The sequence below is a fragment of the Haemorhous mexicanus genome, chromosome Z, assembly GCF_027477595.1.
Source record: "Haemorhous mexicanus isolate bHaeMex1 chromosome Z, bHaeMex1.pri, whole genome shotgun sequence".
Taxonomy (NCBI): domain Eukaryota; kingdom Metazoa; phylum Chordata; class Aves; order Passeriformes; family Fringillidae; genus Haemorhous; species Haemorhous mexicanus.
In genome coordinates this window covers 44,642,281-44,669,803 of record NC_082381.1, presented here as the reverse complement: position 1 = coordinate 44,669,803, position 27,523 = coordinate 44,642,281, and the positions used below count along the sequence as shown (strand labels likewise).

At 38.0% G+C, this 27,523-nt stretch overlaps 1 protein-coding gene across 4 annotated transcripts in view; it reads right to left on the bottom strand.

Annotated features, from left to right (window-relative positions):
* The window catches only part of HOOK3 (hook microtubule tethering protein 3), an 86,236-nt gene that overhangs the window by 22,698 nt on the left and 36,015 nt on the right, over nt 1-27,523 (bottom strand). For all 4 annotated transcript variants that reach the window (XM_059837108.1, XM_059837110.1, XM_059837109.1 and 1 more), the window contains exons 6-16: nt 27,126-27,193; nt 19,984-20,046; nt 18,474-18,557; nt 17,291-17,454; nt 15,048-15,188; nt 13,350-13,551; nt 9,952-10,062; nt 7,316-7,403; nt 6,705-6,774; nt 2,731-2,871; nt 445-532 (exon numbers count right to left, since the gene is read on the bottom strand). In XM_059837108.1, the coding sequence (XP_059693091.1) occupies nt 445-532; nt 2,731-2,871; nt 6,705-6,774; nt 7,316-7,403; nt 9,952-10,062; nt 13,350-13,551; nt 15,048-15,188; nt 17,291-17,454; nt 18,474-18,557; nt 19,984-20,046; nt 27,126-27,193 (1,220 nt within the window). The remainder of the gene's footprint in view (nt 1-444; nt 533-2,730; nt 2,872-6,704; nt 6,775-7,315; nt 7,404-9,951; nt 10,063-13,349; nt 13,552-15,047; nt 15,189-17,290; nt 17,455-18,473; nt 18,558-19,983; nt 20,047-27,125; nt 27,194-27,523) is intronic.

Below are 27,523 nucleotides of genomic sequence, written 5' to 3'. Positions count from 1 at the left end.
TTTTTCATTCTGAGATACATTTACATGAAGAATTACAGACCTTGCAGTGGCTGGAAAGGCCTTAAATTTCATTAAGAAAACTAAACCCGAAACAACTTCAGATGCTTTATTCATGGAGAATCAACATTTTCTCAATTCCCTGCAAAGCTCTCTATTCTAATTAAATAATTTAAATGCTGGGTTTTCTATTGCAACAGATACAATTATTCAAATTAAACATGTAGGACACCTTCTCTACATAGGACGTTTTTTTATTCTAGACAATTGTCTTACATCCTAGTTAGAGAAGCACAATTTATTGGTAAGACCATACAAGTAAATACACAAAACTATTTGAAATCTCAATTTGTATAATTCTTTTACTTTTTTTTTTCCCCACAAAAAGGTCAAAGTTTCAAAAATGGTAACTAATCGAATGTAAGTTTGATGTACATTTCTACTTACATCTTCAGCTTTTGAACCTTGATCCTGCAAAGATTTCTGTAGTTCTTCAACCTGGGACTGTACTTCCAGAAGCCTCTGATTTACCAATCTAGGAAAGAGACATTATTTCTTTTTCAGAAAAAAAAACCAACTGCAAGAGGCAGTCTCAGATTCTTAGTGTCCAGTGTTTTCAGATCATCTACACAAAAAAATGCAATACTATAAATTACTCACAAGAAAATTACAGCAGTAGTTAAGAGCTTACAGCAGTTCCAGAGATTATAACATAAAGAACATTCCCATATTCCTCAAGGACAACATAAATGCATGCAGAAATCAGTTCTATATACATGAAAGAAGACTTTTTACCAGTCAGTTTTACTGTGAGAGCTCTGCTAGCTTATGCTTCTAGACCATTACAGAACCCTGTAAACCTGTAGGTTGGAAGAGATGTCCACAGGTTGCCTAGATCCAACCTGCTCCATAAAGCATTTACAGCAGATTGCTGGGAATCATATCCAGTACTAGGTTCAAGCATTTGTAAGGACAGAGGTCTAACAGTCTCTTTGGGCTTCTCTACTAGAGCTTGGACCCATACTCCATATTTTGTCTGTTGCCTCTTGTCCTTCCACTAATAATCTCTTGAGAATAGCCCAAATCTGTCTTCTTTCTATCTTCCCATCAGGCAGATGCAGTTCACAGTACTCTCCTCTATGTCACCTTTCCTTTGGCCTGGACAAACCCAGTTCTCAGTTTCATCCCACCTATCACACATTACAGTGTCTCTCACCTTAGCAGTATTCTGCTGCACTTCTATACATCCACATCTCTCTGGTACTGTGGAATCCAAAATTACATGCTCTGTCCAGATGTGTTAAGTACTGATCATCACATTAAGTACTGATGAAAGGTGATCATTTCGCAGATTGACAGCCTGCACCCCAGTGAGGACTGTCCAGATCACAATCAACTGCAAGGTCCCCAGATACCACATCCTCCTTTGCCACCCACTAGGACCCCAGGGCTTTTGCAGCAGAGCTGCTCCACAGCCAGGGACAGGGGTCTCATCAGTTCATTTTCCTGGACTCCTGTTGAGCTCCTCTGAGCAAGAGTTTTCCTTTTCAGGACATCCCAAACTGGCATCATTCTCAAACTTGCTAAGAGTAGCACCTTTCATCAGTGAAGCTGTTAATAGAAGTGACAAACAGCACTGGGGCTGGTACTGATGACTGAGGAACTGGTTGCCAGCTGGGTTTCATTCACTGACAATACTATTTTAGGCTCAGCTGTCTGTTCACTGTCCAATCAATTTTTTTTGCTCACTTAACTGTCCACTTACTTAGTTTATATAGAGGCATTCTGAACATAAAGATAACATGGGACACTTTATCAAAGGCTTTGCTAAATTTCGTCCTCTCACCCTTCTTCATATATACAGTCATCTCATTATCAAGACAACCAGATTACTTAGGCATGATTTGCTCTGAATAAATTCATGTTGACATCTGCTAATTACTTTCCTGTCCCTCATGTATCTGGAAATAAATTCCACATGGACTTGCTTTGTGAAATTTTCAGAAAGCAAGCTGTGGCTGACCAATCTCAATAGTTCCTCATGCTCTTTTTCTTGTCCTTCTTGAAGCTGAGTGCCGTATTTACCTTTTCTCAGGCTTCAGGCACCTCCCCCGGTTGAAGGGGAAGATTGGGGAAGATTAGATAAGTAACAGATTCAAAGCTTACATACAAAGCAGCCTCACATCACTATCAGCCAAATACTGTGGTATGCTCTGATGCACTCTGTCTGGTCTCACATATGTCTGCATGCTGATTAGTTCAATCCAGCAGGGTCAGCTAGAGAAGGCTGCCAGGGAACATGTCTGTTGAGTTTTATATATCTGCAAGGATGGAGACAATCTCTCTGGGCAACACTCTCCAGTGTTCAGCAACCCTCAAAGTGAAAAAAACCATATATTCTCACATTCAGATGAAATATAATGTGTTTTAAGCTCTGCTCACACCCTATATTGCCATGTTACTGAGTATTGCTGACAAGGGTCTATCTCCACCTTCTTTAGACCCTCCCATCATACACTTTGATAAGATAAATTGATAAGATCTAACCTAAGCCTTCTCTTTTCCAGGCTAAATAGTCTCTATCCTTCAGACTTAACTCATAAAAAAGACTCTATAGTCCTATGATCACATCCTTGTGGCCTTTCGCAGGACTGATTCCATTAAATCCATGTCTTTCTTCTCCCGCAGATGCTTGCAGAAAGGTCAACTGAAGCAGAGGACAAAATTTTTTACCTGTTTTCTGTCTCCAGTTCATTCTTCCGTAAGTTTGCATCATCAAGAAGGCTCTGCAACAAGGCAATCTTCTCATTGTCAGAACCTTCTTGGTTCAATTTTAGTATCTTGTTCTCATGCTGAAGGCGGATGAGTTTCTCCCTAAACACATGCAACACAATTTTTTTAAAAAAAGAATACCAATATCTATAACAAAGAAAACAGTTTACCATAGGAAGTAAAATAACAACATAAATATAATCTTTTTAAGGCAGATGATGCAACAACAATCATATCTTCAAACCCCCAAATACAAACCCTATTTAAATTGTAATTGCAGAACACAAAGAAATTACCTCAGTCCCCCCATCAGATCTCAGAGTACAGCTCAACAAATATATAGGGAGAACGGAGAATGCAAAACTTAATACGAAGTGTGAAGACAGACTGTAATCTCAGCTGCCACTAAACTACTGCATAATCCTGAGCAAGTAATTTCAGCCCTTAAGTCTTATTACAAAGAATCACAGGACCATTTGGGTTGAAAAAGACGCTTAAGATCATTGAGATCCAACATAAACCCAGCACAGCCAAGTCCACCACAGAATCATGTCCCTTAAGCATCACGTCTACACATCTTTTAAATATCACCAGGGATGACAACTCAATCACTTCCCTGGGTTCAATGCTAGCTAGATAACCCCACCTGGTGAAGAAATGATTCCTAATATCCAATCTAAACCTCCCCAGCACAGCTTCAGGAAATATGACCAACCCCCACCTCATTACAATCTCCTTTCAGGTAGTTGTAGAGAATTATAAGCTCACCCCTGAGTCTCCTTTCTCCCGGATAAACAACCTCCTGTTCCTCATAGGACTTAACTCTCTAGACCCTTCTCTAGCTCTATTGTCCTTCTCTAGCTCTATTGTCTCTAGCTCTCTGTCCTTCTCTGGACACACTCTAGCCCCTCAACATTCTTCTTGAAGTGAGAGGGTGCAAAACCGGACACAGGATTTGAGAGGTACCCTCACCAGTGCCAATTACAGGTGGATAATCCTTGCCCTGGTCCTGCCGACCACTCTATTGCTGATACAGGCCAGGATGTCATTGGCCTTCTTGACCACCTGGGCACTCAATGGTTCATGTTCAGCTGCTGTCACCCAACATCACCAAATCCACACCAGAACAACTGGTGGCATCCACAGGCACCTGGACAAACTGAAGAAGTCAGGCATGAAAACCTCTTGAGGTTCAACAAGGCCAAGTGGAAGGTCCTGCACTGGCCCAGCCCAGGCTGGGGATGAACAGATGGAGAGCAGCCCTGTGAGAAGGACTTGGGGGTGCTGGTGGGTGAGAGGCTGGACATGACCCAGCCACGGGCACTCCCAGCCCAGAAAGCCAAACGTGTCCTGGGCTGCATCCAAAGCAGCATGGGCAGCAGGGAAGGGATGGGATTCTGCCCCTCTGCTCTGCTCTGGTGAGAGCCCATCTGAAACCCTGCAGCCTGCTCTGGGGTCCCAGCACAGGAACTATGTGAACTAATTCAAGTGTATCCAGAGGAAGCTGCTAAGATGATCACAGAGATGGAGCACCTCCATTAAAGCAGGCTGAGAGAGCTGGGGTTGGGGCTGTAGATCAGATTCCAGGGATACCTTAGAGCAGCTTTACAGTGCCTGAAAGGAGCCAACAACAGAGCTGGAGAGAGATTTTTACAAGAGTGTCAAGAGACAAGACAAAGGAGAATAGTGTTAAACTGGAAAAGGGTGGTTTAGATTAGCTATGAAACAGAAATTCTTTACTTTGAGGGTTTGGAGGCAACGGCAAAGGGAGCTCTGGATACTCCATACCTGGCAGCATTCCAGGCTAGGTTGGATGGAGATTTGAGCAACCTGGTCTACTGGAAGGTGTCCTTGCCCATGGCACAGTAGGTGGAACAAGATCTTTAAGGTCCCTTCCAACCCAAGCGTTCTATGACTCTACAATTACTTCCCACTGTGCATCTTTTCAGCCAGTCTTCTCCAAGCCTGCAGCACTGTACATGTTGTTGTGATCCAAGGGCAGGACCTCGACCATGCTGTACTTCATACAACTGTCCTCCGTCCACTGATACAACCTGTTCAGATTCCTCTGCAGAGCCTTTTGACCCTCCAGCAGATCAACACTGTCCTGAGTAACCCAAAATTTATCGTATTCCATATCTATCTGTGCCCAAAACTGTTACTCTCCTCCTGCAGCTGGAAAACAGAATGGTGGAGCAGGGGCTGGGGGGTTGCCCCAGGCTCCTTAAAAGTTGAAGCACTCAGACAGAGTCACTCTCTGCCCACTCCGGTAGACTCTTGGTTCTTTCCTGCCCCTACTTGCTACAGTAGCAATCAAAACCTGTTTCAAAGTGAATTTTGCAACACCCATCTGCAGTCACTGCCTCAGTACCCTTCAGCGGATCCCACTCAGCCCCATGGTCTTGCAGGTGTCTTGATGGCACAGCAGGTAGCATAGCTGTAAGCAGGCATAGCATAGCTCTTTCCTCCTGTATTAAGGTGACTTTATTCAGCTTCTTGCATCTGTCTACCAGATCAGAGGTGCTACTATCAAAGGCTGTAGCAATGAAGGCTTTAAGTAGATCAACTTTCTCCTTATCCTTTACTGATATGGTTCTCCTTGCAATCAATAAGGGATTGAGATTCAACTTAACATTCAATTGTGAATGTACTTATAGAAACATTTTTTTATTGTCTTTTATTGGCAGTAGCCAGAACAAGAACTAGTTGAGCTTTGGCCCATCTAATTTTCTCCCTGCATAACAGCACATCTCTGTATTCCTCCTGAGTGGCTTTGCCCCTTCTTCCAAACATGATACAATCTTTTTTATCCCAAGTTCTGGCCAAAGCTCTCTGTGCAGCCAAGCCAATCTTCCTGGCTCACCATTTGGCACATGGAGACTGCCTGCTTCTGCACCTTAACAGATCCTTCTTGCCCTCCCAAACTCCTTTGCCCTTCAGGACTGACTTCCAAGCAACTCTGTCAACCAGACCCGTAAACGGATCAAAGTCTGCCCTACAGAAGTCCAAAGTGGAGGCTCTGCTGGCCTCTCTCCTTAATTCTCTGTGAATCAAAAACTCTCTCATTCAGTGACTGCAGTGTCCAAGATGGCCTCTGATCATCACATTATCTACCAGCCCTTTCCTGTTCATAAACAGTGAGTTCATATCTTCCCTAGTTGGCCTGCTCAGCAGCTGTGTTAGAAAGTTATCTTCTGGACAGTTGAAGAACCTTCTAGACAGATCCCTTTCTGCTGTGCTGTATTTGCAGCAGCCATCTGATAAGTTAAGTCCTCCATAAGAAGAAGGGCCAGCAATCTCAAGACCTCTTCCAAGCTCCTTATAGCATAGTATCCTAGACAAGTGGTCTATAACACACCCACCAGAATATCTACCTTGTGGCCTTGGCCTTAATTCTTACTCAAAATTCTCAACTCTTTTGGTACCATCATCAAGCTACAGGCAATCAAAACAAGGCAACAACAAGTACCTTTTTCTAATATCCAACCTAAACCTTCCCTGACACAAATTCAGACCATTCCCTTGGGCCCTGTCACTAGTCACAAAGAGAAGAGATGAGTGTTAACCCTGCCCCTTCGTCTCTGGAGGAAGGATAAAATCTCTGTTCAGTCTCCTCCTCTGCAGGCTGAACAGATCAAGTAACCTCAGCCACTCATCAGAGAGCTTCCCCTCAAGGCCTTTCTCCATGATTGTGGCCCTCCTTAGGATGCTAAGAGCTTTATGTCTTATATTGTGGCACCCAAAACTGCACACAGGATTCTGCTCCAGTGCAGAGCAGAGCAGGACAACCCCCTCCCTTGCCTGGCTGGTGATGCTGTGCCTGATACCCCCAAGGACACAGATGGGCCTCCTGGCTGCCAGGGCACTGCTGACTGACGTTCAACTTGCCATTGACCATTGTAGAGGTTAGTAAAATAAAGCATGCATTAGCTTACTTTATTTCAGGAGTAATGATTTCTGCTGCTAAACTGTCTGAAGGCTCTTGTCTTCCCAGAGGCATCAATCCTGAGTAAGGAAAAGCATACTAATTTTTCACATGACAAGAAGTAGACATTGCTCTAGAAGCTTCACACTACTGCTAGACAATGTAAAAGGACACAAAGTCAGGCTACAGCAAGACTGACAGACAAACACAATTTCATTTGATGAACCATTAGTTTTGATTTCATCCATTCTGAAGAAACAATGTTGCAGTTTATTTCCTCTCATTATCTTATCTAAGAACTATAAAGGTACACAAGATTACACATACAAATGAACTATAACACAGGGAACATCATTACAAAATATGTCTCTAAAGAAAACAATGTATCAGATATACATTATAAAAATATCCCACTGGAGAGGAGACTAAAATTCTGATTGATGCAAATAACATTCAAAGCTTTTGCTTGCTTATGAAGCTATGAATAGTTGAAGTTTTTCACTGCTGATTTTAGAAGAGCTTAAATTTATTCTGTGCTAAACAAAAGCACATCCAATACTCTACAGAAAATTCATGTACACTTTTGAAAAGAGGCATTTAATCTCCTTATTTGTCCTTTACCTGTAGTGGTGAGTTGGCCCTCCTGAGCTTGTACACATCTAAGTTCTTCAATAGTTTCTTTCAAAGAGTCCCTTTCTGTTCTTAATCTCTGAATAATTGGAAAGAGAATCAGTATCAGTCTTGGCAGTCCAAATCCATCTCTAACAGCCTTCAAAATTTTAAAAATTATTCAATGTAACTCTAGAAATTACTTTCAAATTAAGGTATCTCAGTCTATTCCATAACAGAATAAACGTAAGTATTATATATTTCACAGGAACAGTGGTTTGGGTTTTTTTTGGGAGAAGGGTTGCTGATCTTATTAAACTAAAAATAGCAGGGGTATAAGTTTACAAAATCAAGATATTAGTAACACAAAGTTCCGGTACCAGGTAGTAAACAGTATCCATGGGGCCACTCAGCTGTTTTCCTTTCAATGGGGTTGATTTCAAAGGAAATGAAAGACAGTTGAGAGACCATAGATTCTTCCCTCACCATGAATCAAAGATTCAGTACATAACAAGCAGGTAAGTACAGAGTCAACATAACAAACTGCTTTTACTTCACTTTGTTTGTCTTTCACCACTGAAAGTGTGAAACATTTCCATATCACATTCCTCCCGTGTGTCAGCTGTTCTTGTCATTCACCAGTATCTTGGCTATAAAAGAAAACTTATTGCTTAAGACTCAGTCCAAAGAGAACTGAAGAACAGGATTAGTCACCTTGGGGGATTCAGACAGATGTGCTATTCAATAGCATCAGGCAAATACTCTTTCAATTTGGCACAACTATCCTTCTGGTGAAAAAATAACAATATACAGATAACACCAAGTTTTTGTCCAGAATGTTGCCAAGGGTCAAAAAAAGGAAAGAAATTGGCTACTATGTAATGATCCAAGCTGTAGTCTGCTACAAAATCAGACATGTTTGGTATTACTAAATGGTCCAAGATAGACCTTGCCTCTGTATGGGTATGGAGTTATGTTGGCTGACAGCATTTAATTTTACTAAGAGTTGATTGCCAAATTCCAGAATATTTTAGTAACTAGAAAAAGCCCTAGGGCTTCACTGGTACAAGCAGCTCAATCTTATAGTACTTATAACACACCACAGAGGTAAAATTCCAAACTACTTTGATGAAGATATCAAAAACTACCATGCTTTGCCAGAACATAAGGAAAAAAATATAATCAATTTCAGTAACTATTTCCAAAATATAGCTGACAAGATCCGACTACCTAGTTTGTGACCCGTGGTGAGCTACTTTGCTGATACATATGGACAACAGAGAACAGAAAGAGCAGGTAATCACTAAACTGAGGTGATGAGGGAATTCTCGCTGTGATTTACTTTTCACAGGTCCATATCCATTCAAAAGAATGTACTTAAGAACAATACCCAGCTCAAAAAAAAAAAGCTATTTGCCAGGGGTAAATCAGAAAACTGTATGACAATGGCCTGCAATTCAGAGCCTTTGTGCAAGATGAAATGGTCCACTGAGTCATGGATAAGCCACAGCAACAACTTTACCATTGTTCAACATAAAAGAATTGAAAAAAAAAACCCAACCCAATTTAAAAATAAAATGCAAGAAAGAAAGCCAAAGCACAATAACAACACAGTTATTACGAGCATTCCAGCCTGATTTGAATGGCAGATGGAAGTGATGTGAAGGTCACGTGTCCATCAGAGCTTGAAAATTTAATAAAAAAATGGGAATCAATGGCCTATGAACCTAAAGTAACTGAAAATTTTCAGTTCAAGTTATATTTAAGTGCTGGGCTTGGAAATCCTGGAAATAACTGGACATGAAATATGACTATTGAAGAAAAAGTCTGCAGAGTTTCTGGTAGTTGGATCAATGGACTTAAAATTAGAACATGCCTAAGAAACTCCTAGCTGCAATTGCTGACATTGATTTTAGGTAGTTTGAACCACCTGCATATACATTCATAAGAAAAAAGCTGAAATTAACTGTTGAGAAACAACAGTGCGTAAGAGAAGTCTGAAGGATCAGCCTCGGGAAAAGAGTACAAAGCAATTGATCACAGAATCGCTAGCAGCAAATGACACAAAAGGAAGGGGATAAATTTGTATCTACCCTGTGTGTTCCACACTGGCAGTACAAGACAGGTCAACAAGGAGCTGTCATAAAAGCTGAGATCGCCACAAAGGACATTTCCCTCTACACAACCACTAAGCCTCTTCCTACACTAGTGATGATTCCACAAAGAGAAGCATGCTGATGGTACCTCAAAGAATGCCTTAGGGAAAAAAGCAACAGGAATTTAGTTCTTGGAAACTAGAAACCCTGTTGCAGAAACCCTGTTGTAAATAGCTTTTCAGAATACATAATAATTACCCTGGGTATTTATTAACTTTCTCATGGTAAATTGTCAGGAAACAACTTCAGATGCCAAATATGAAGGCTTTTCCTCTTAAAAATGAGTCGCATATGATTTTGTACAGTCACTTTATTCCACACTGTACAATTCTTAGGTTTAAAAATTATCTTTTACACAAACATTAGAAAATTTTGGAGGAAAAAGACTTTCTAATTTAAAAAGACGGCTAACTATAATTACCACATCTCCGTGTTATAAATGATACAAAGTTGCTATTGTTACTAACAAAAAAATAACACCTTGGCACTTACATCTTTTTCTTTTTGGAGGCTGTCTACTTTTTCTTTCAGTCGTTTGCATTCATAATCTAATTTATCAGCTTTCTTGGATTCTTCAGATAACCTGTTTTGTAGTTCAACTGCCTGTGAGAACAAGAATCAATAATGTGTCTGCAAATGTTAAAACAAAATACACAAGACAAAGCAGCCAATTACAATGCACCACAAGTCATGTTGTAAAACAATTGAAACAGTTACTTATAGGACATACGAAAAACTTCTTTCATCAGTTGTTCTGTGTTTCAGCAAAATAAAAGGCATTCAAATATTAGGTCTTAGTGCAAGCAAAAGATAGAAAAAATGTGAAGTATTTTCACTAAATCTAAAACAAGAATTTAAACTCAAGAAAGGTTTACAGAAAAAAACCCATGTAGTTCTACGAATCAAAAGGATTAGGAACAGCAGAAAAATCTTTCTGCATTCTGAAAAGCCTAGTAAAAAGAAAAGACTCTGAAGAAAGCCAATTATGTACATCTTTTGTTAACTTTACTTCATAAGCCTCACTCAGAATTCAGCTACTAGTTTATGCAGCCAGGTAACATTCCCTGAAATGTCCTAATAGTTTTTAATACACTAACATAAAGATTCAGCCACAAGCTCCAAACAGTTTTCTTTATTTCAGTGAGAAACACTGCCACATGTATGCTTTCAACTACAGATCAGTAAAGAACTCTTAATTTTAAGAGAACAGAAATGTGAAAGGTGAGCACAACAGAAGGTAGATCAGTGAAGTCTTCCCATTTCGAAACTTTCAGCCTTTACTAACAAAGATTCATTCCAGAACACTAGTAAAGCTCAATGCAGAGAGCATGAGAGCAAATAAGCTAAATAAAGACGGACCTGCAAATACAAAAGCTGAATGAAGACTCAGCTGAAAGACCTACAGCTTCTTCTGAATCAGTTTATAAGAAGGCTTTTTCATGGCTTTTAGATTACAAAGGAAGTGATTAAAGCAGTAGCCATATCTACATCAAGATCCCCTAGTGGCTCTAATGGCCTTTTACTTTCAATGTGTACAACTATAGCAAAACAACTACAAGGCCTAAAATATTCATGGTCTTAAGTCTTAGAGAAGGACTTTGCTGTTGTTGTTCCTAAATTAAAGGCTGCAAAACCAGCACAGGCCTGCATTTTCTGAGATTAAAGAAATGAACATGTTAGATATAAAAATATTTCATTTTTCAGATGTGACATTTATCACTGAGGCTATCAGAATAACTGCAAGTATAACAAAACAACTGCAGACCTTCACTAGTGACAGTGCCACCTCTTGCAAAATACTAGTATTTTCACCTCAAATGGAAAGAAATGCATTTATGTTTGTAACCAATCATGCTAAGGTAATGGAATGCAGGAAAACACTGAAGGAAATAAATTTGTCTTGAAGTAAGACTTGCAAGTGTATAGAAAAACATACAGTTTCATGGTAATGCAGAAGACTAAAAAAATGAACTGCCATCACATTCACTAAGCGTTATCTGTGTGCGGAATGAGTAAAGCAGGAATCTTGCAACAAAGAAAAGCAAGACATACTGTTAACAATGTATCAGAATGCACATGCACAAAGGGGCTGAATTAAAATTACAAAAAAAAAAAAATCCTGCAGTCTTTACATTTCAATTCTTCATGCCGAAATAAAGTTTCTTGAAAAGGCTTATGCTTGCTCACAGAAGAGTGAAAATAAACCATTGCCACTCAACCTCACCTCACGGGGACTGCTCTATGCAGTGAAGACGCAATTTCCTTGCAGATTACTATAGGAATTTGTGTGACCCGCTTTCATCTGCATAGCACAATGATTCTAAGCCAAAGAAATAACTCCCTAATGGTGTCCTCATGAGTCAGGTTGAATCCTTCAAACACCAGACAAGACATATTCCATTACAGGAACACACTAGTACTCAGCAGCGACATAACATCACAAGCCTTGTATCCAGCTTACTTCTGATACCACAATTTAGGATTCCCAGAAAAATAATTTTGTGACTTATGAGTCACATGCAGGTTTCAAAAGGAGCCCAGTCTTACAGACACTGCAGACAAACACAGAGTGTTCATTTTGAGACACCATAGTTAGGTGAAGAAAAACATATCTGCCACAGGACACCAAAGACTTATTCCAGTCTCAGTCAGTAAACAGTTTTGCACAAAACAACAGCTCCTCATACAGGAAACCCTATACATAGAATACACTGAAGAAAATGAGTACTTTAGCAGCACAACTGATGGGACTGGCCCTTCCAAAATCCTTTTGGTTGGTGAAATAAGAAGAATCAAATGCAGATGTTGAGGTTACACAACAATATCACATGTTAAGCCGCTTAACAGAGCAAAATATTGGATTGCCAGTAAACTTGATACTACTCATGTGTGGTAGGCCATTCCTTTCTACATTTACATTTCTCTTTGCCCCCTTGGACAATTTTTCTGGTCCAAGCTCTTTTTTTTCTGGTAAAATCATTTGGGCTGTATTTAAAATAGGCTGAAACCATTTGTTTTAAACACTGAGATCACCAACTGCAGGGAAAAAAGTCTATCAAGTCTTAGGGAGACAGATGGCTCCTGGGCTTTTAGTATTGATTAGTGCTTGTTTCTATACTTTATTCTACGGTAAACTGACATACAGGGACCCCTGTGCTGTGATCATTCGATCAGGCAGAAACACAGAGCAGGCACTACTGCTTTAATAAACCATGCTCTGTCTAGCCCTGTAACAAGAATACCAGAATGATATCATGTCCCTGAAGTACAGAAGCAGAAAGAAGATTAAGCACATGTTGCACCTTTTTACAAACAGCATCACATGGCACTTGGATAAGCAGGAGGATAAACAGGTGCCTTTCACTCCACAGAGTGTGCTGCTGACACATTTTGTATTCCACTAGGTGCATATAAACAACAAGGATGACATGTGTCCTTCTCTCTACTTAAGTGGAAAAATTCAGATGTATCAGAGAAACTAGAACCTTAAAAAAAGAAGTTATTTAACAACAGGAACAACTTACCTCAGCTGTGGTGTGTTCCTCACTGCTGGAAAATTGTAAGTGACAAGTGGATAATTTTTCTGAAAGGACAGCCTCTAATTCAAGCCCCGCTACTGAATATGAATTTGGAATAATTTAAGGGGGAAAAAAAGCTTTACATCTGTTGAGTTTTTAAATGCAATACTGCTTTTTGACCAAGTAACAAACTTGTATTAATGACAAGAGCTGTAGGAAAGGAGGACAAAAGGTAGCAAGCACCTATAAAACATGGAAGTCTTTTAAACAGGAGTTTCATAGTCTTTTTTTACTTTGAGGTATTAGCCATGTTATGAAGACAAAGTGCTGAACAATACAGAGTACTAGGGCATTGATGATGCCTGTCCTCACCTGTCTTTTGTATGTTTCCAGCTGACTGCGTGCTGCGTTGGCCTTCCTTAGCTCTTCCTCCAGGCTCACAGTATTTTGCATGTACATTGTATTCTTCTCTTCTAAAAGCTTCACTTGCCGCCGCAAATCACCCAGGTCCTCCAATTTCTTTTTGTATGACTCTACCTGGCTTTCTAACTTGGCTACTTTATCAGAAGAATGCCTGAAGAGACAGATTTGTATCATATTTGAACTCCGAAAACTAACAAAACTAACAGAATTTAAAATGCCTCTTCACATTCATTTTCTTCATTTTCTTACTGCAGAAGACATTAATGGGAAGAACAACAAAGCGATCATATCGTCCTATTACTGATTTTTTCACTTTCAATTGTCTGTTTTCTTCCTATAACTATTTGTCGACTCTAAGAGTTGCTGCTGAAGCATCTTTTAGACCCTATCCCTCTTTCTAAACTACTTGCTTTCCAACCTTAAAATAATAGCTAAAACAACTTCACTCCCACTCATTTCCTTTCAATTCTAAATTATCTTCTGTCCTTTATTTTTCTAGGGTAAAGAAGAAATGTTTTTGCCATTCAGTTTGTTTTAATGGTAACCAGGACTAAAATCATAAATATCTTCCTGCTAGACAAATTGTGCTTGGTAACACAGAAGAATTGTAACTATTTTGAGACTTGATTCCTTCTAAAAAAAAAAAAAAGGACAAAGAAAAAGAAACACCAGGCTTCAGCTTTTCGGAGTTTTATCAATCCATCTGCTGCATGCCCAAGATTACAATGGACCTCACCTCCCCCAAAGATCTCTGCTACTATTACTGTTCCCTGTATCATTTTAGAATCCAGCAGCTTATAGACCCAATTTCCCGTGAAACCCAGGGAACCTCCCACTGAATTAATGTTCGGTTTATGGGACATTGAGGCAAGCCAGCTCTGTTTAATCCTCAGTGAGGTGCAGGGCCTCTCTCTTGGGACAAAGAATTGCTCTTTGAACCCAGGCCACCCACACAGTTTATGCAGCCTGATGGGTTCATTTCTTATATTAATGACAGAAGGGATGAAGACAAATAGCTTTGGTAGAAGGCTGCTGGTGAATCAGGAAGAGCAGTATTAAATAAATCTTGCTGGACAAAATGAGTAACTGCTCTGAATAATCCATGGCAATAGATGCCAATACTGAAGGCATATGTTCCATAGTAAAACTGGCTGTCCCACTCTATAAACCCCTAGTATCATCAAATCATGACAACTTTCATTGCTAAAATAAAGTGGGAACAAGAGCTGCAACAGATGTTGTTCACACTAATATTACATGATAAACCAAAAGCACCACCCAAAGTCCGAACAATGCAAACTCAGGAAAGCAAACAGCCTAGTTTTCTGATGAGAACAGATGCCTGAGGCATGATGAAGGTGAATACTGCATACTCAAAGAGACCAGTGGGTGCCCTGTTATAACCATTAATTGGCACAGAATTATTAAGTTTAATAACAGTTATTGATTAGGTACAAAATAAGCAACTATTTTACTCACGCTGATTTGTGTGTCAGTCTGTGTACCTAAACTGGAGGATTCAAAGAATCTTGCCATTGAAAGTGTTTAATATTAAATTACTCAAACAAAAGATAATGTAGATTAAGTACACAAATTATACAGATTAAAAGGTAGTAGTTTAAAAAAAGTTAATGGAACAAAATTTACCTGAGTACATCTATCTCATCCTTCAAAGACTGAGCCTCCTCAGCCAGTGTGGTAAGCTCTTCTGTTTGCTGTCTCAATTCTGCAATTTCCTTTTCTAGTTCTTCACAGCGTATTCGATAGTCATCTTTTGCAGCTTCTAATCTGTAAGAATGAAAAAAACCCCAGGAAATAATTTCTCATCCTGAGCCAGTTACCTTTCCTCATCATCCCCTCTAAGAACACATGCAATGGCCTTCTGCTGCAGTGAAGGAAAACAAAAACACAATGTGCTTATTCAAAACATAAAAGCAGATCGACTTTATCAATGCTCCCAATTTAATATCAGTCTTTCTGTTTGAAAATTCACAAGGTAACATATGTTCCCATAAAAACAAAACCTGAGGTTTCCTTCTATAATTGTAGTTTAACACAAGGGAAGCTTAAGGAGAAATTTTAATCTTTTTTCATCTTCGGACACCCAATCTTTGAACATGACATCTTTATTCTATTCCATTCAGCTGTCCAATTCACCTACCTCCAACAATATTGACCTGATTGTAAGATGCTATAAATGCCATAGACCTCTCACTGAAGTGGCTTTATTTATTTACTCAAGAAGAACGTGTGCGTGCCCAGTACATATGGAGAACTAGACTATCTAGTAAGCAAATAAAGAACTCTGACCAAAATTGCTGAACTGCTTGCATACACTATGCACAGCCAAAGCTCTATTAACCTGGCAGTGAACAAAGGGAGTAAGTAATAGAAACTTTTTCAATGTATTTTGAAAGAATGGAAGACGACACAACCCAAAACAGAAAGTCCTACTGCTATTTTGCTCTGAAATTAAAACAAAAACAATCCAGGATAGGAGATAAGGGCATGAGAAAAAAAACAAAGTCAAGGAGTCCAAAAACCATCTACAAGAATGGAGAAGAGAAAATCTTTGAGTCGTCCAACCCAGAAACAATGAAGGTTTGGATCACAACAGACCAGGACAGTCAAAGCACAAAGAGGCAAGACTAGGAGGAAAAGTGGTGTACTGCACAAGGCACCACTTTAGCCGTGCAAATGTCCTGCTTGATCAGGTAGGCCTGGAAGCAACACATAACAAATTGCCATTAGAAGCCACATAATATGAAGACAGGGGAAGGAGGTAAAGGAGACCTGGAATCAGTCTCTCATATGAAAACAGTTTAGAATGACCTTCAGAACCTGAAACTACAGTAACAGATGGTGCAGATCCTGAACACGGGAACAAAATCTGTTTGAACAGTAACTGATACCAGACTCAGGAATCACTGCAGAGCAGGAGATTAATCAGAAGAAATAAAAGGGGACATCACCATTACTTTATTCCTTTACATGACAGACATATAAAAAGAAAAAATCCAGGCATTAGCTGTTGTGGAAGAGAAACACAATGTTTTTCAAGAACTGATAGGAGATGATATGTCAGAATAAGCAGGAAAAGAGACTTAGAAAGAGGAATTGGAAAAATGGCCAAACAGAAAAAGAAAGGAAAGTAACGTGGCATATATTGTAAGAATTAGAAAAAGGCAATGAGAAGAAGATAGCAAAAGAAAAGCTGGCAGTGTAAAGAAAGAAATACTATCATTTCACTCACAAAGGAGAAGGAAAGTATAGGAAAGAGAATGAAAATATTATGGTGAAGTGAACCAGCTTTCTTCAGCAGAACAGACTGACACAGCCTGAAAGCAACAGTCAAGAGGATCAGTAAGGATGTTTAAAGAGGAACTGTATTTTCACATACTGGGGAAATGTAAATAAAGTGAAGAACTCATAGATGGATAATCTCTATATTTCATCATCTTTGAAATTTGCTTTCAAATTCAGGTAAGGACGTTGATAATGCCACCAGCAGTACAGCCTATAGCAAACTTTCTTCTAGGATTTACTAGAACTCAAAAATACAATCAGCATAATTTGCAAAAAGGAAAGAATGCTACTCATCAGTCTCACTGACTTTGCAAACACGGGGGAAAGGACTGCACAGAAGCAATTCAAAGTAACTCACAGTAGAGTAACATATAAAGCACTTCAGCATTAAGAAACTGTGCTTTTTAAAATGCTGGATCTTGTAAAGAATGAAATTATAATGTATACATCACTTTAAAAACTGTACTATTGTGGCTATGCACTATCCATTATACTAATTCACATTTGCAGCAGAACCAGAAATACCGAAGTCACCTCTACTGCCAGCTACAAACAAACACTCTAACCAAGTGTAGCTTTTCTACCTGAATGTTTCCTCTTGGAGCTGTTCTAGCTGTGTCTGCAGCTGCAGGTGTCTACGACCGGCAGGACTGTTGGGATCTTCAATGGAATCAGATTGATTTAAACGTTCCATCAAAATCTGGTTCTCAGCAAGCAGGCTGCTCTTCTCCTCTTGGAGGGCTGCAACCTGTTGACATAAAAGTATGAAAAGGAATAATTAACCTACCCAGGTACAGAGAGCAGTATATTTTCATGTTCATAATGAAGTATCAACAGAAGCCACAAACAGAAACATGCAGGCTTCACTAATCACATTTCACAAGAATACCCTGTATAACTTAATAGGTATTCATCAATTGCTCTGTGATGTAACCAACATATTGCAACATTAGGGGCAGAGTTACAACTCAGGAAACAAAACTATTCTTTTATGCCTTTCACACTAGCATTTAAAGAAAAAGTCTGTTCTGACAGCAGGTAACTTCATTATAACAAAATTTGCATCCTTTCCCTAGAAACAAATAAAACTAGCTCTTCACAGTAAAGGCCATCTGCAAGCAGGCCTGAAACAGGAATACAGTCCCAAAGACAGCTCACTTTCCACTAACACTGTGAAAACAGGCAGTAGTGGAAAGAACCCAAAGTGCTCCGAAACCTGAAACATGGGTTCACATATTAACCACGACAAAGATCAGCTTTATTAATTCCAACCATTACTGAACTACAAGAAATTAATATTTTGAAGCAGGGTAGCAAGAGCAATACCTTTCAGGGCTCCCCCTTCACATTCCTCATGTCTTCCAGATGAGTACTGATTTACTTACACTAAGACTTACTCTAAACCCATACACATTTAATGGTCTACAGCAACTTCTGACTGGGATTTAACTATTAGCTGAAACTGTTACAGCAGCAGAACTTGTATTAGTTCACTAATGGCAAAAGTTTTACTGCACAGCTCAAACCCTTCCTAACTGAATGAAAAGAAGTTTTGCTAGTATGAATCATAATACTGACAACACAGCAACAAGATTAAGAAAACAATGATATTCTGCTAGCACAAGTGAAAACAAAATAATTACTGTGAAATTTTCATCCCCCCTCTAAAAATTACGTTTCAATATGCTAGTACGTTTTTCAGCTACTGAAAAGTTCATAAAACTTTTCTTCACTTCAAAATTGATACAGACTCAATAGCAAACTTACCTGCATATCTAACTCATGACATCTCTGGGCAATTTCTTCTTTTGTTGCAAGTGCTTCATTTAATTCTTCTGTAGTTTTCTTCAGCTACCATAAACAAAAAATGTTTACATTTTCATCACTCTCTGTGATCCATTTAAAAATACTCTGAACTACAGCCTGTAAAAATATTTTTACATTGAGGTAATAAATTAAATTTTTAAAAACTGAGCAATTCTGCTCATATAAAGAAAAAAAAGAAGCAGATGTGAATACTGTTTAGTTTGTGTATCAGTAAAAAGAATATATACCTAAAAGTAACATTTGCTTTTACATTAGAATTATCATATCAACTCTATAAATTGAGTCAAAATCTCCAGGAGAAATTGGGCCTGAAGAACTCATCAAATCTCTACACCAAAAAAACCTGTCAATACCACTTTTCTTTACAGATGCAAAGGGTGTGTAATTTCAAATTTCAATCTACATTTGAAATACAGAAAGGACTGAAAGGTGGAATACAGGGAATGGACAATTAGGGTAAAATCCTTCTAGTCTTTGGAAGCTATTTCTAGTGCACAATAGGAATTAAACTAGTATGTGACAGAGAAGCCTACCCTTTAAAAAAGGGCACTGAACCTTATAAACAGTGTGAAATATTCCGATACTTCCCTTCAAAGGCTGAATGTTTAAAGATATGTGTCTCAGTGGTTTGCAAATGAATGCAGTTAAGATAACATAGAAAACACAGCCGCAAGAAAACTGGTCTGATAAAACAGGCGCATGCATGTTATGTATATAGACACCGATATATATGTACTATTATATATGATGAAGTTTAAATGAGCTTTCTCCAACAGCATCATCATACCTTGCATTTGCAAGTTTATTTCTTATGGGCCTGTTAACATACAAAGAATTAATTTAATCTGCAAGAATTTACGTATTTCTGCAGAGAAAGCATAATGAATGAACACTGTACTATTCTTCTTATCAATTAGAAAAAAAATCTGAGGAAGGAGGACAGTGCTAGCATGAGGATAAGCTAGTAAAAAAAAATTTAGTTTGTATATTTTCTAAATATATCAGACCGGGAATGATTGTATTTGAAAACTTCTATTTTGCAGCAGTTCCAGGATTCCCCTAGAAGCAGCTGTTTTGTTTTTTTTTTTTAAACTTCATTTTGAAATAGGAACTTAGATAAAAACATTTATTCAAATAGTACATGTCTTTTATCTTTCTTTCTTTCTTTCTACATGCCTAAAGATTTGTACCAATCTGCAGTTTTGCACTATTATGTCATACAGCTAGACTGGTTTCTCAAATCAACTTTTCTATATCCTTTAAATACACAACAGAAGCAAACTCAATTTACAAAGCTAAGGGACTCGAAATACTGAGATTTAATTTTCACTTCTTATTTTACTTTTCCATAACACCCTTTAATGATTAAAGAAAAACAAAAAAGATGGAGTTCTTAATATGGCCCTGACATGCTATGATCCAAAGAAAAGAAACATCTAAGACTAGATACCTGCCGATCAAGGTCAACGTAAGCATCATTTCCAACAGAGACTGGAGACTCTTTACTCATCAACTGCAATTAGATTAAACTGGATTAGAAAAAGCAAATATTTATTTTGATATTAAAACCTAGGTTTCAATGAAATACCAAGCTGATTTTTACTTTTGAGAGCTTTAATCTGAAATAATTTGAAAGTTTATAACTTTATTTTTATATATGACATATTCAGAAACAAGAACAAGAAAAAATTTTCATAATTCGAAATATGGAGAGTGCTACAAAAGAAACCTTACATTATCTCTTTTTCTTTTGACAATGCACATTCTTTGTCTATGATAAGCCCACAGAACATCCCACTAAAGATTTTACTGCAGTGACATCAACACACCACACAAGACCTGGCTTTAATTTTTCTCTGCTGGTGAGTGGCTTTTTCATATTTCTATTACTTGGATATTAGCATCTATTTATTTATTTATTTCACTCAACTCCAGGACATATTTATCTCAACTACTAGTGCAAAACAAAGGTGAAAAAAATTCTGCTCTGGAGTTGTCTGTAATTTTCAACGTTAAAAAGTAATTCAGTAGAGTGCATTCCTGAAATGAGTATTACAATTCCTTGTGTAGTACTTCAGTGCAGGAATAGCTGATAGTGGTTTTGGCCTAGATTATTAAAAAACCAAAGTAACAAAACAAAACAAAAAACAATCCCAGCCAAACCCTCAATACAAACCCTCAAATTAATCCTACGAAACTGACTGATGTACTGATCAAAAGAAAGAAAAAAGCCGATACGTTTTCTTACAGTAACCTAACAATCAGCTGCACCAGTTGGTAAAGTGAAATCAAACCTAGCAAACTTGTAGCTCAGCAACCTCCTCCCACACAGCTGAAGCAAAAATAATTAAGCAATGTTCTTACTAAAAGTTGTAAGACAAAAACAGGAACAGTCTTGCAAATGAGAAATACACTGTAACTAATTCAAAGGGCATCATTACAGAACGGCACTGACTGTTTCTGTCCAAACGCATAATGTTCTAAGAGATCTCCAATTACGCGATTCAGGAAAGTTACAATTAAAAAGCCCTTATCCTAACCAAAATCAGAACAAGTTTTCTTCCCCGGAATCTCCTGCCTAGCCTGGTAACTCTCTCCAGAGACAGTACTTCCTTTATTCCTTCTAGAAATCAGTGCTTCTGCACTATTTTCCTTAGCAAGGTCTTTTGGGATACATAGAGCCTTCACTTCTCAATCCTATCTGTTTATTATCACCAAGTACAAGTGAAAAATCTGTTTGACATTCACATCATTCAAATCATACACTAACATTTCTCTCAGTTTCTCCATTTCCTTAATTAGGATTTAGCTGCATTATTTAGATTAATCTATCTCTCCTCAGCAGTCCTCCTCACACCCTGACAACATTTGCCAAATTTCTTCCATTTTCTTCTACATCTTTACAATGACAAACTACTCCATGAAGATGCATTACATCAAGCCCACACTTCGCAACAATAATTATAAAGTCCCTAGGCACAGAGCTATCTCCTGAAAAATGAAGTTTTGTCTTTTTCATTACCATATATAATGGCATTACAAACTTATCTTCAATTTAGGACCCTATTTTCTAAACTGATTATAATTTAAACAACACCTCCCAATCCCTCCCTGCTCTGTGATGTTCATTCACACTTTGAATACTGTATTTCACCAGCTTTTCTCCAGATGACTAACAAGGATATCCCCACATTAGCCAAATACTGAACTCCTCTCAGTATTTTATATTCCACAATGCTGTTCACAAACACACTTTGGACACGTGTACTCACTCACACACATACAAAAGTTCTGCCTGCTAAGTCAGCACTTTCCAACAGGCAGGTCCCATGCTGCATGCAGCCTGCAAGGGTGCACAACATGTCCCTAACAGCCACCACCCCTTTCTGGCCCTAACACAACTTCCTCTTTGAAAACCCAGCTCAACAGGCCTGTCCAAGACTTAGGGTAGAGCAGGAACACAAGTGACCACACAACCCACTAGAGGCCACTGTGGTGTCATTGCTTTCTGTGACTTGCCATAAGACAGGCCATGGCTAATAATATAATCCCTATTTTCTTCAACAAATTTTGCCCTCTCTCCCAAAACATCCTGTCCTTGAGAATCCTTAGCAAAAATGTCCAGAAAAGAGGATATTATCTGGAATAGGATTAGATACTGGAGATATATATTCTGGGTGTACCATGAATGCACATTACAGGTGTGAATTTCACTCCACGAGGTACATTAAGAATGTGATGAGGAAATGTGAATGAGGCACCAAGGGCAAAAGCCACAGATACATGTCCAGATGTATCTCACATGACTCAGTGCAATAGAAGGCACCTTAAAATTGGATGGTCTGTGGTATGTATAGTGGAAAAGCTAAAGATAACATTTAAGGGATCATTTTGTGTCCAGTACCACAATCAGACAAAGAACAAGAATGAGATCGTTAGATAACTCAAAAGGAACACAGGAATCCAACTTCTGAACATCAGTTAACAATAAAACTGTAATAAGTGGGATGTAAAGGCAGAATTATCATGGCAAAGGAGTGCTTCCATCTTTTCCCTACACATCTCCCCACATACTGTAAATACATAAATGGTCTATGCAAGAAAATGTCTTGACCATGCTCTGCTTCAGGATTCCTGTATACAGCTTCTCCTCATTGAGAAGTAAAACTTTACCATAAATAAAACAGCCAGTAGAGCCCACAACTCCACTTACCTACCCAAACTTCTCTCTCTTAATTCAGATTTTTTTTAAATTTCAAGGAAACTTTTACTGAACACCACGTTCTAAGATTTCATACAGATAGGCCAGGTTTCATACAGACAGGCATATCAACCTGAAACACACACTACACCTTCCATCCACCTAAAAAATGCAAGATAAGAGGCTCGCCTAGTTTTCCCTATTCCTGAATTTGTTTCTGGTCAATCAGCATTCTCTGATATTATTTAGACTTGCAAAATGCTCATTTAATCAGTTATCTGCTCAATGGCACATCAGCTTTTTCTGCATTATTTATCACTAATCTTAAAATACTTTCAATAATTTTGAAAGCAAATTTCCATACTGTTTTCTTCTATATATTTCCTTTATTTAAAAGTTCACAGTCAGAAAAAATTAATGAAAAACCGATGTCATTTCAGAGCTTCACATGCAACCTGCAAGTGTGGTACTAGAGTACATGGTCTTGAGAGGTGTGGATCAATGGTAATACTTTAGATGGACAAACTTTATTTCATTTGTATTTCAAATCAGTCAAGAGTACAAAAAGCCGGAGGAAGCGTCCTTCTCATCTTCCCTTCATATCTGCAAGTCTTCTTCAGATTTTTACCTCCACAATTTTGCAGCACTGGAACTGGCTTTCATTTCCGAATTCATCATTTAGTGTAAATATAGTATAATCACCTATTTTCACATGTAACTTTAATGGAGGATGATTAGCAGAGACTATAAAAAGGGAAACATTAAAAATGCGCTTGCAAATTCAAGCAATTGCATTAGGCCTCTACAGGAGAAAGAAAATCCTGCTTAAGAGCTTCCCAGAGTGAAATAAACTAGCAACTAGCATTTACGGGCTTGTTCTTTTTCTGGTTTATTTTGCATAGCAGTCAGTATGGATTTTAAATGGTGCAATTACCGGACAACATGACAATTCCTACAGTTATCTGTCTAGTTTTATAAGAAGCAGCTGTCATTCCCTGTTAAACCTTTACATCTAAATTTTTTCATGCTCATAGCTTTGGTATGATATCTTACATAATACTTGTAGGTCTGCTAAGCCTATATTATGAAAACCTTCACTTTTTAACTGCTTTCACTGTAAAATATGAAGCTGTGTTGTCATGGATACATGAAGATTAGGGAAGGGGTAGAACTATCACAAAACCTCCAAGCATGAATAACATGAATTATGAAAGCTTTTTTCCCCCCCACACATGATTTTGCAAACACCGTTGCTCTATTTAGTTGATGATTTTGAAATCCAAAACACTTGCTTTATCTGAAATGCTTTTTCTACAGTTAATAATACTGTATAAGCTCACTCAAGTGCCCACAAAGCAATGTCAAAACCTAGCTTCTGTACTCACGTTCTTTTTCTTTCTTAGAACATCTGTATGTTAGTTTTTATGAGTCATGGCTATGTTTGACACTGTATATCCTTTAAAGCAGCTGGACTTTCTTCTTCATCCAGTTGATACCCAGTCTACCTCCAGCCTATCTGTTGATAGACCCAATAAAATACTTTTATATAATTTCCTAACTATTCAAAAAATAATTTTACTTCAGAAAAAATAAATCTTTGAACAATGAGGAAAAAATAGAGGAGGGAAAAACAGCACAAAACCAAAAAGTGGAACTAACACCATTGGTGTTATCCCAGACAGTAAGCACCTTTTCCTACTCCCTGTTCAGCAAGTTTTGACACTACTCTTGACACTATTCTAACTCTCAACTTGACCTGCACAGAGAGCTGCCAAGTGATCAAATTTAGAGATGTTCTAAACAGCAGAGGCAAAAAATTTGTTTACTTAAGCTACCACCTTCACCAACAATGAACTTGGCCACACCAGGAAGAGACTTGGGAAAATGACAGAAGGGGAAGGTGGAAAGGGAAATATATAATGGGCAAAATAATTTCTCCAAAAAAAATACTTTGGGCCTTTAAAAAATCTGAAAATCATTAAATAAAAAACCCTGTTATATTACATATATGAATGTATTCAGTCTTGTACTTTATGCACAACTTGCATTTTGATACCTACATCTGCAGATTAGCATCTCAGATTCTAAGTGGTGACAACACAGCAGACCAATTTGACTACACTGAAAAACTAACAGAAAACCACTGTTTCATTTATAAAACCTTTATGGAGCACAAGGCATATTTCAAATATTTAAATAAGTGAAAAAAATAAATTGTGAAAAAACACATTTTAATAAAAAATGAAAAACTGAATAAAATTTAGCCTATAAAATGCTTTCCCATTGAAAATCATCTTCTTCATAAAAAAATATTGAGAAAAGTTGTTCTACTGTGCCTTGTGAAATACTTTCATGAGTAAAATGATTTATGATAGAAGCACCAAAAAAATGCGTACGTGCTCAGCTGAAACAGAAAAATTAATTACATAATACGTTATTAAAGCCTAGAGAGGTTTTCTGACATACCAAATTTTGAAGACTACCTGCAATGTCAAATGCTTTAAAATGTTTGGATTAAGTGATATACCAACTTTTCAAATATTCATATATAGCTAATTTCCTACACACTGCTTTTTCTAAGTCACTTGAATTCTAGGAGTTGCTATGAGTCTAAGAAACAAAAAAACCTCCTTACAAAATCCCATTAAGTCTCACCCCTTTAAACTCTTCCCATATCAATCTGTGCTGGCTATGATCAAACTCCCAGAGAAACCTTCTCCATAATTTTGCCAGGCACTGAAGTGAGACAGGCCTGTAACTGACAGCATCTTTCTTCTTTCTCTTCTTAAAAACTGGAATAATATTTGCTAGCTTCCAGTTGACTGGGACCTCTCCAAACTCCAAGCCCATTGAAAAATAATGGAGAGAGGCCTTGCTCTCCGAGTACCTCAAAGGCTGAGACACTTTCTCCCCTCTTCATTAAGCGCTTGAGATTTGGTCCTGAAATGCCTTTGATTTCTAAGATTGCAAAGTAGCGTTAAAAATCACTCAGAACTGTGCCAGTAGCTGAATACTAAGCTTTTTGATTCACTGAATTTTAAAAATCTCTTTCAGAAGCACATACTCTAACCCTGTCATGTCTTCCTACTTCTATTCATCATGTCAGCAAAAGGGCACACACACTGAGCAAGTTCAAAGTTTACTCATGAAATGCTGAAAACTGTGGGCTGCTTCAATGGGCTATTTTATTAAATAAAAGAGACTTTTATAAAAATCAAATAGATTTTCACTATAAAGAAGGAAGATAAAAGAAGCTTTTCTATTTCAAGATGGCTCAGAAGTCAATGATGCTGCAATTTGGGTTTAATAAAAAACACTAGAAAAATCCACCAAAATACTGGTTTTTACAGTTACAAAACTTACAAAAAAGTAAAATATGCCAAAACTCCAGCAAACTGGTGCTTGGAAGCACTGACTGGAAGATGATTTAGATAACAATTCTTTCAATGCTCATTTCCAAAGTCCTCTCTGCTGTGTTACAGCCAGCAGTCTGCACACAGACAAGGGAATGTATGACTGCATGGATAGAGCACTGGTCAAAGTGATGACTATGGAGAGATTCCCTTCTACCTCACCGATATTTCTTTCTCTATTTAGACATTATAGAGATGAGAAACTGCTCTAAAGCTCAATGTGGAATTTAGTTTCTCTTGTTCGGGCTCAGAAGAGTTGGGATTACTAGTGGTTTCCTGCCATACTAGTGGCCTGCTCTACCTAGTCGCCTGCTCTGCAGTAAACATCTATAGACTGTTAGGTATTTCTATTATAGGCACTTTAGACTTCTTGTAAGTCACAGGGGGGCTTCAGTGGCTAACACTGTGGTTTTGATTTACCACAGAAGAGCACTTCTACAAAATGGACTGCAGTATACTCACTGACTTGTAAAAACATACCAGCCTACAGTATTATTCATATATGTTCATCTTACATATCATTACCCAATTCATAACACTACAGCTGACAAAACAATACCGTTACCCAATTCTTTCTTTTCACTTGTCTACTAAATTAAAAAAAAAAAGTTCATGAAATTTTGCTGTGTCAAGGTACAAATTCTGACAAAATTCTACAGTAACTGGTTATCCATAGAAAATCAATCTAGTGCACTTCAGGATTCACAGGGTAGGAAAAGAAAAGGGAACCAGGTATCAAAAATATCTAGAAGTTTCAGTCTTCTAGATTTAAAGAAAAGTGGGACATTCAACCAAAGTTCTTTGTCATAAAGCAAGATTGTTCTAAGGAAAAATAAGAAATTTTTCACTGCAAAAAGGCAAAATCTATGCCCCTTATTTTCTTTACCTTCAACTAAGTTTTTCCTAACTAGGAAAAAGCATACTTCTGTAAAATAATGAAAGACTGAATTTTCACACACTGTGGGCACCCCAGCATACCTCCTGAATGGCTGTCATGACAACATGTTGAACTGATTCTTCCATCATCATTATGGTCTGGATGTACTCTGAAAATAAAAGCATTCTGAAATGTCAATGTTGAAACTCAAGTCATAGAAAGTAAGACCAGATGCTGCATCCTTCCTACAAAATGACTAGATGCCATGGATGACACTGAAATGTATATGCACCAGTGAAGTTCCACCCCAACAAATTCAACAAGATTTAACCGCAAGCCTGTTCAGATACAAATCTAGGCTTATTTGAACTCAACAATGAAATAAGTAAAATGAAAAAAGTAGATGATTACCTTTTTTCCTCCCCTGGCATCTCACACTTCTGAAAGAACTACTTTTATCCTTTTCTCACTTTGTTCCCAAACTATTCAGGCTCTTGAG